The sequence below is a fragment of the Thunnus albacares genome, chromosome 17, assembly GCF_914725855.1.
Source record: "Thunnus albacares chromosome 17, fThuAlb1.1, whole genome shotgun sequence".
NCBI classification, from domain to species: domain Eukaryota; kingdom Metazoa; phylum Chordata; class Actinopteri; order Scombriformes; family Scombridae; genus Thunnus; species Thunnus albacares.
The window spans coordinates 29,541,814-29,551,630 of NC_058122.1; the positions used below are offsets into that span (position 1 = coordinate 29,541,814).

At 39.4% G+C, this 9,817-nt stretch overlaps 1 protein-coding gene across 1 annotated transcript; it reads right to left on the minus strand.

Annotated features, from left to right (window-relative positions):
• Nucleotides 1-3,797: 3,797 nt before the first annotated feature.
• Nucleotides 3,798-9,501, minus strand: LOC122967334. The gene is made up of 4 exons (XM_044331925.1): nucleotides 9,425-9,501; nucleotides 6,357-7,049; nucleotides 5,957-6,126; nucleotides 3,798-4,586 (listed from the first exon to the last, which is right to left on the minus strand). The coding sequence occupies exons 2-4, from the start codon at nucleotides 7,023-7,025 to the stop codon at nucleotides 4,544-4,546; spliced, it is 882 nt and encodes a 293-aa protein (XP_044187860.1). The 5' UTR covers nucleotides 7,026-7,049; nucleotides 9,425-9,501; the 3' UTR covers nucleotides 3,798-4,543.
• Nucleotides 9,502-9,817: the final 316 nt, after the last annotated feature.

The following is a 9,817-nucleotide window of genomic DNA, read 5'->3' on the forward strand; positions in this document are numbered from 1 at the left end:
TCAAATGGTAACATTTATGTTACACAATGTACATGGTCCTAATAAATATAAACTTAGCACAAAAACTAAGGAAATTTGTGTTTGGTAGATTATTTCTTTGTTGTAACGAAGCTTCTTGGCAATAAATCTTATACCGTTGGAAAGAATGTTTATTTCCCTTTTAAATGGAGCCACGTTTGTAAGGAACATGCATTTGTGGGATGAGCAGCAGAGGTGAGTATGTGGGTTGTGCCCATGAAAAATTTGCCAAATCTTCTCTGCCAATCAAACAGCTTATTCTGCTGTTGCTATTGACTCTTGTTTTGAGCTTCTGGTACCGCCAGGTGCTGTGAGCATGGGCCCTGCTACAGTGGTCAGTAGGTGGCTGTTCCAAGAATCAGCATGCCATGTTTGACTGATCTGGATAGGGCCCATGCGATAGGGCAACTTCAAGCTGGTGTTCCAAAAAAAAACAACCAAACAGCTTATTTTGCTGTTGCTATTGACTCTTGTTTGGTGTTTGGTGGATTGGATGATTGAAGTTTGAAGAAACAGGACATATTGGCAATTTAACAATTGATTCATTTAACAAACAGGAGCCTCAGTAGCATGTGGAAGAACCATACACAGCCACAACAGCCTGGCACCTCCTCCTCATGCTGGTCACCAGCCTGGTCACACACTGCTGTGGGATGGCGTCCCATTCTTCAACCAGCATTTGTCGCAACTCAGCCAACGTGGTTGTGTTGGTCACTCTGGCACAAACAGCACGCCCAAGCTGATCCCACAGGTAGTCTCTGATAAACCCCGCTCTGTGGGGGCGAGTGTTGTCATCTTGGAGGATAGAGTTCAGTCCCAGACTGTGGAGATATGGGAGATACGGCCACTGGTTGCAGAATCTCATCTCGATATCTCTCTGCATTGAGATTGCCTCCAATGATGACAAGCCTTGTTTTCCCGGTGAGGGAGATGCTGCCCCACACCATCACACTGCCTCCACCAACAGATGTTACTCTATCGGTGCAGCAATCAGCATAGTGTTCTCTGTGTCCTCTCCACATTTTGACCCTACGATCCAACTGCCGTAGACAGAATCTGGACTCATCGCCGAACATAACGTTCCTCCACATGTTCAGGTTCCAGTGCACGTGTTGCCGACACCAGCACAGACGGGCCTGACGGTGAAGGGCAGTCATGGCAGGTCTCCTGGCAGCCCTATGAGACCGGAGATTGGCTGCGTGCAGTCTGTTCCAGATTGTCTGGGCAGTGAGCCGTCGGCCATATCGTCCTGCAAACCTTGACTGCAAATCTGTAGAAGACAGCCTACGGTACCCAAGTGCTGACAGGGTGAGGAAACGGTCTTCTTGGGACGCCCACTTCACGGCCTGTCTCTGACATCCCCCGTCATATGGAACTTGGCCTTCACTTTGGAGATGGTACTAGGGCTCACTCCAAATAATGCTGCAACTTGTTTTTTTTTGGAACACCAGCTTGAAGTTGCCCTATCGCACGGGTCCTATCCAGATCAGTCAAACATGGCATGCTGATTCTTGGAACAGCCACCTACTGACCACTGTAGCAGGGCCCATGCTCACAGCACCTGGCGGTACCAGAAGCTCAAAACAAGAGTCAATAGCAACAGCAGAATAAGCTGTTTGATTGGCAGAGAAGATTTGGCAAATTTTTCATGGGCACAACCCACATACTCAGCTCTGCTGCTCATCCCACAAATGCATGTTCCTTACAAATGTGACGCCATTTAAAAGGGAAATAAACATTCTTTCCAACGGTATAAGATGTATTGCCAAGAAGCATTGTTACAACAAAGAAATAATCTACCAAACACTAATTTCCTTACTTTTTGTGCTAAGTTTATAAATAAGAAGCTCTACACTGAACAATCAATAGATTATTAAAGACAATAATGATGGAATAATATGACCTGTCCCTCAGTTTGATGAAACACAACTTTACAACAGATGAGCTAAATAGAAACTAAAACTATTAAACTCTTCAAACAGAGTCCTTGTTCAAGATGGAGGATGTTGTCTGACCTGTCAGATGATGTACAGTAAACCTGTGTTCATGTAATATGTTTAAAAATGCTCAATTAACTTTATTCCTCTAATAATTTTGTGCTTTTTTATTTATTCCCTCTGTTTCTACCGAGCAGTTACACATTCAACCAGCTGGAGGCGCCACATTACAACCAGTAACCCTGAACTGAAGTGGGACAGAGTGACGAAAGCTGCTCTCAATCTCAATCTTTAAACTGTGATGACAGTTTTTACTGAAGTTGTCAGCGGTTCATTAACAGCAGCAAGTTTCACTGTGTGCTTTATTTTATTTATTTTATTGTATGGTTTATGATGAGGGATGAGTACATTATCTCAGCCGCTATCAAAACTAAATAGAACTTTCAAAATTAAAACGGCATAAAAATAAAACAAATGTAAGCTAAAAGTTTTTATTTAGACCTGTAAAAGGCATAAAGACCATTTTAATTATAAAGTGTTGTTAGATTAATATATAACCAATATAAATCTAATTAAACAGGTACATTAAAGGACGTGTTCACAATTTTTCAAGTGTGTCTGAAACCAGTCAGTCATCAAATGAACATTAAACCTGTGTTTCTTGCTGTAATCATTCCTCCTGTTCATACTGACCACTAGAGGATCCCTTCATAATGACCTTACAATGGAAGTGATGGAGGACAAAATCCACAGTCCTCCTTCTGTGCAAAAATGTATTTAAAGTTTATCTGAAGCTAATATGAAGCTTCAGCGTCCAAATGAGTCAAATCAAGTAGATATCTTTCAACGTTACAGTCTTTTTAGTGCCAAAGTTCCTCTTTTTGTTACTATACTTCCACCTGCAGCTCAACAGGGAAACACTGTCCGAGGAAACACAAAGAGGGAATTTGATGCTAAAAAGACTGTAAATGTGTCAGATATCCACTTGATATGACTAACTCAGACTGCTGAAGCTGAATAGAAGCTTCACACAGACTTTAAATGACTGTGTGGACACACTGTGGATTTTATCCTCCATCACTTCCATTGAAAGCACATTTGAAGGATCTTTTAATATCCAGTATGAACATGAGGAATGATTACAGACACCTGACTGCTGGTTTAACTGGAAACGCTGACAACCTCCTTTAATGTCTATGCTTTTTACAGTTTGGCGAGTGTAGGAACTCACAAGTGTAGGAATTTGTGCACTCAAATATCTTTATGATTTTATGGAGGAATTATTATTGTGCAACAACTCCAACATGAAATTATTCATGCAGTGACATAACTCATATTAGAGTAGGTATAATAACAGGGAAATAATCCTCCTTGTTGGACACACAAGAGAGATCTATTAGAATTATGATTGTTATTAATCTTAATTATAATTTTGCAAGGGTATAAGGTCTTTTAAGGTTAAGTGACTGAGATGCACAAGAAAACACAAACAAGTCCACTTTAGTTACATAAACATTTATTACTAATACTACAGATACAAGTACTAAACACTACAACATTTTTTATGTAAAGCACTTTGAATCTCCTTGTTGTTGGAATGTGCTGTACAAATAAACTTGTCTTATGTATGTAGAAAAAGGTTCTTTGTCTGTGCCGCGCTGTAATTTCCTGTTTTTCTGTCGGTAGAATAACAGTAAATACAGTATGAAGTACTCAGATCCCTTACTTCAGTAAGAGTAGAAATATCACAATATAAAATTACTCCATTACAAGTAAAAGTCCTGTTTATGTAAAAGTATATAAGTATAAACAGGAAAATTAACTTTCAGTGTTTAAAGTAAAAGTAGTTTTGCAGAAAATCAGGCTGTGACTATATTAAATACATTTAATAAAGTACATTATTAATGATGAATTGGTGCATAAGCAGCAATTTATTGTTGTTATTTGATCTTCGGGACTTTATAAGAGTCACCAGATAAATCTGAACCAATGTGAGATGATTATTTGTGAAGGAAAGAAGAAAAAGTTCTGACACAAAAATTTGGATTAGTTTTCCAAAACGTTTCTCTCATATTTACGTTTCTGTGAAATATTGGAGTTTTACTTCTTTGGGTTTATTTATTTGAAACAAAGTTTAGAGAAACTAGAGAGACATGATGACACACTGAGTTATGTGACGTTTGGGAACTGCTGGTTTAATCTTAAATAATTCAGTGAAATTTAAAAGTTTTTCTTATTTAATGTCAAATTTTAATCTGAAAAGTAAGTACAGCAGCCACCAAACAAACAGAAAATTTAAATATAAAGTTCAATATTGTACTTAAGTACAGTACTTGAGGAAATGTATCACCGCTGAGTAAATATATGTGTACGTAAATGAAGTGTAGCTATACTTTCACATATATATGGGCATACATGTATATAATACCAAATCTACCTCTGTTTTCCTATTTAACATGTTTTTTCCCTTTACTTTTCTCTTTTTTCATGTCTTTTCTGTTGATATTTCAAGTCTTCCACATTATGAGTTGTTGAAAACAAAGGCAGTGTTACAAAAAAGAAAATATATTGGGACCCGTTTATGAGGATTAAAACCAGCCTCTTGAGCGCCGCATCTCTCTCATCTTCCTCCTGCAAGAATCAAACAAATTAAGAGAAATGAGTCTTTAGGATTCAGTGATTCAGTGAATCTAGTGAGTGTAACAGACAAAGGAAACATGTTGATGATCATGTTGCTCTGTCTGCCGGCAGCTGGTTGCTAACATGTTAGCCACAGATACTTTATAAAGGAATATGTCAGATGTGTTTACAGCTTGTTGATTTCCTCCAAAAGTGGCCAAAAAGGTAGATTTAGTCACATAAACTCAACTGAAGGTGTTGTCAACCTATAATGGTGTTTTTTTTAGGGGACCTGTGTGTTACTGTTAGTATACAAATTAAAAATATAAAGGACCAACAATAGAACCCTGTGGAACCTCACATGTCATTCCTGAAGCTGTTAATGTGATGATCGTGTTGTTGTCTGTTTGCAAGATGAGGAAATAAGCAGCTGTTTGTTTTTAGTTATTTATATCTGTTATGATGCAGGATGTTAAAGTCCCCCTCCACTCAAAAATGTGTTTTGCTTCTTGTTCCTTCAGTTGAAGGTTTGAGCTTCTCTGTGCAGAATGATGTTTGTTTTCATATTCATCTGCTGAAAGTGGAAAAAGTTTCTCTGAGCCAATTGAAAATGCCTTGTTAAGGGGTGGACCTATGAGCAGGATTTGTGACATCACAAAAGTTTGGAAGCCAATTCTGGCCCAATATTCAACTTAAACAAGTTGGACGTGTTAACTTGAAGCCTCCAGTGCACAAACACTGAGAATAAACTTTACAGTGAAGGAAACATCTGGTGTCCAGCAGGAAAACTGTAGAAATTAAATATATTTACATATTTCTAGATTCTGGAATTTTTAATGAGGGAGAAAAAACATGTCTGGATTGGATCTTTAAACATTAATGTGGATGAATATCAATAAAAGACATTGCTTAAAATTTGCATCCCTAGTATATTGATTTCTTGTATATTAACTGCAAAAAACAATATACTGTACTATGAATATTAGTGTGTACACATTATGAACCCCTTAAAGGGGGCATATTCTGTTTTTAGTGATTTACTGTACTTTATATCCTGTTCTGTGGTTGGATGTTAAAGACGACCTATTATGCTCATTTCCAGCTCTAAATTCTTATTTTGACTCCACCAGAGCAGCTTTGCATGATTTATAGTTAAAAAAAGACTCTTTATTTATCTTGTACTGGTCCTTTATGCAGCCCCTCAGTTCAGCCTCTGTCTGAAACAGGCAGTAAAGGGCCAGTAGAAGATAAATAAGGAGTTTTTTTTAAACTATGAATCATGCAAAGCTGCTCTAGTGGTGTAAGAATATGTGTCCTTCAAGTCATGTTCATAACAATCTGTGCATTTTATGTTCAACATGTCAGAGGGGAGAAAGACTTACTCAATTTCATTCAGTGCTTCTCTGAAATTTTGAGTCGACGTCTTCAGCACATCAGCTGCTTTCTTCAGTTCTTCACTCGGTCCAGTTACGTTGTTTTTTTCAATGGCCCTCTTGTAGTTGTCGATGGTATTCGGGAGTGTCAGTGCCACAGTGAAGATTCCTCCCCCAACCTGGAAAAAATAACAAGACTTTTCTAAAAAATCATTTACAGTTTGACTTAATGCTAAAAGTCATCTGAGGTGTTGAGGTGGTGTATTCTTCAGCCCAATATCAAGATGTGAAGCTGGTTCCTCTGATCCAGTTTCAACAGGGTAACAATTTATATTCTTACAAAATGATCAATTATCAATGATCAGACAACACCAAAAAGCTTCCGTTGGCGTTGTATTTGGTAACTTACCCGTACTGCTCCTTTCCCAGCTACTATCAGGGCATCTATAGTTGTCTGTCTGGCGAACCCTGCAGCCTGATCCCTGATGAAGGTTTCCAGGTTGAAGCCGCCCTGACTCGCCTGTATCACACCTATGCTTATCATCAGGTTTTGGATGTAAGGCGCCAAATTTTTTGCTACCCCTATAACCTCCATCCATGGTATTCCATTTCGTTTTGCAATGGCCCGAAGGATGCACTCTATGACATCATTATCTGTCGCACATATATCTGAGCTGTTCCTGATTTCTTCTATCTGCTCTTTGATGCGTCTTTGGATTTTCTCTCCAAGCTTTTTATTGTCCTCAGAAACCTTCTTTGCTTTTTCCAGTGTGCCTCTTTCTAACCACCACTCAATTAGTTTTGATGTTAAAGTCACAGTTGACCCGACTGCCGTGTACGCTCCTGCAAGTCCGAGGAGGGGAGCTGCTGCTCCTGCACTTAAAAAGGTGGCAACACCTGCTCCTATCATCGTTATCCCACCCAGTACTGTAACACTGTTTCCCACCATACGGCCAGCGTTGCATTTCTCATTAACAGACTCAAGATCATTTGCTAATTCTCTCAGGTGACGACTAAAATCTTCTCGCTGATCCAACCAGGAAATGATGAGCTCGTACAGCTGATCCTCAGCTGACATGATGATGCACAAAGGTCACAAGGCCTGAAAAACAACAGACGAAGGTGGCCTAACTTTAAGGAAGTAAAACATTGACCACCGACAAAACATCATTATTGTTTTAGAGTGATGTGTGACAGTTTATAAAACACAGACAGATGATGTCGTCCTGCTGATAGAGACACCAGATTAGAAAACGCTGCTACAGTGGTATGAAAAAGTTTCGGCACCCCTCTGAGGCTGCATAATAATGATCACATTGTCATGCCATTCATTTTCTAATAAAAGCTGAGTACTGGGGTATTTACCAGACAAAGATTTTTAGTGTAGCAATATTAAGTTGTATGAAATCAAATCAGATGTGAAAAATAGGCTGTGCAAAAAATTGGGCACCTTTGTCATTGTGTTGATTTGAACATCTGTAACTACTTAGAACTGATTAAGTGGATCACAAAATTGGTTTGGTGAGATCATTAAACCTTGAACTTCATAGCCAGGTGCATCAAATCATGAGAAAATGTGTTTAAGGTGGCCAATTGCAAGTTGTTCTTCTCTTTGACTCTCCTCTGAAGAGTGGCAACATGAGGCCTCAAAACAACTCTCAAATGACCTGAAAACAAAGATTGACTTATTTGGTCATAACACGGAGCGTTATGCATGGCGGCGAAAGAACACAGCATTCCAAGAAAAACACTTGCTACCCACAGTAAAATTTGGTGGAGGTTCAATCATGCTGTGGGGCTGTGTGGCCAGTGCCGGTACTGGGAATCTTGTTAAAGTTGAGGGTCGCATGGATTCCACAGTAGACATTCATGCAGAGGAACCAGTACAATGTTCTGGGATGGCCATCCCAGTCCCCAGACCTGAATATCATTGGAAATCTGTGGGATGATTAGAAGCGCGCCGTCCATGCTCAGCAACCATCAAACCTCAGTGAACTGGAGATGTTTTGTAAGGAGGAATGGTCCAAAATACCTTCATCCAGAATCCAGACACTCATCAGAGGCTATAGGAAGCATCTACAGGCCGTTATTTTTGCAAAAGGAGGCTCGACTAAATATTGATGTGATTTTTCTGTTGGAGTGCCCAAATTTATGCACCTGTCTAATTTTGTTTTGATGCATATTGCAGATTTTCTGTTAATCCAATAAACCTCATTTCACTACTGAAATAATGCTGTGTCCATCAGTTATTTGATTGATCAAAATGAAATTGCTGATCCAAACACTCAATGATTTATAAATGAAAATAATGGAAATTGTCAGGGGTTGCCTGTATGTGTCGTTCTGGAGTCACATGATCAAGCCACAGATCTGGAGGTTCATTCAGAGGACTGGTTGTTTCCAACATAACCTGAACCTTATCCCCTACCGACGCCAGCCAGGGCTCCATCATGCATGTAGTCTTTGTCTGTCTCTCTCCTCAACACAAGTATAACACAGATGTACTGAGAAAGGCGTTGTGAAGATGGGAGCAGAGGTTGTCTGTGAGCTTGTGGCTGCATTCAGTGTCTGATTTACTAAGACTGCAGCTCATTATGCTGTCAGCTCCTGGACGGATCACACTGAGAGTGAAGGAGAGCATATAGGCGCAGCTAAAACCAGATAAGACTGTATTTTTGGGCGTGTTCCTGTATGTATAGAACACTGCTGATAAGACTGTAGTGCTGCTGTAAACTTGTGAGCAGATAAAGACAGTAAAAGTGTAGAACTATGTTAAAGTTCTGTCCAGGATTTTATCAATATGTCCCATAAACACAGAAGTTAAATTAGGCCGGAGCCCATCTCCTTCAGTAGTGAAGTTGAGTCCATCAAAGCCACCGGAGTCTCTCTAAACTGAGTCATCTGACTGTGCAACCAGCGAAATACAGACAAGAGAAGATCTGAGTTGGTAAAAATGTTAACGAGCTCATCTGAGTCGTTCTCACAGCAACAATCTTAACGAGGGTTTAGCCCTGGGTTTTGTATCACAGGCGTATTTATTTTTAGTTATTTTTAATCTGCGTATTTTTTTAATCTACTTGCATCAATAATACAGTTTAGCAGTACAGTTTATTGCTCTTTGTAGTGAAAATGCAAATACTTTACCCCTAGCTGAAGTGTAGTAGTACTACACAGCATTAATATAGAAAGCACATGTAGTTTATATATTTGGGGTGTGGTCGTCACACAGCTTCACAGAGGTGAACATCTTTCCCCACAAATTAATTCAAAGGTCTCGTCACCAAATTACAAATAAATAAATCAAATAACAGTTAAAATGTTGTCTTCTGTGGCATATTTCTCTCTCTGAAATTTCACCCAATACAATGGTGGTGATTGTTAGTTTATGATTCATCATTTTAAAAAAATACATTTTTTAACAAGAAGCTGGTAGAAATCCTCTCAGTTGTGCTGCTGAACTAAATGAGTGAATCTTACCTGAAGTTAAATTTGTAGAGCAGATACTCCTCTCTGACCATGATGTGTTCACTTTCTTCCTGTTCAGAGGAATTAAGTCTGCTGCTGTCCACTCCTCTCCTCTCTTATTGGCTGCTTCAGAGTCACATGATGTCAAAAGAGAAAGTGTTCCCAAAAAGTGTCTTGTGGAAATCACCCCGTAGTACACACTGTAGATACAGTTATTTATGGTTTCTCCCCGTTTCAGTCTGAGTGCTCCGTGTGCATGTGTGTGTTTATGTGTGTGTGTGTGTGTGTGTGTTTATGTGTGTGTGTGTGTGTGTGTGTGTGTGTGTGTGTGTGTGTGTGTGTGTGTGTGTGTTTATGTGTGTGTGTGTGTGTGAGTAGCAGAAGAGAGACAGTGAACCAGGCGGA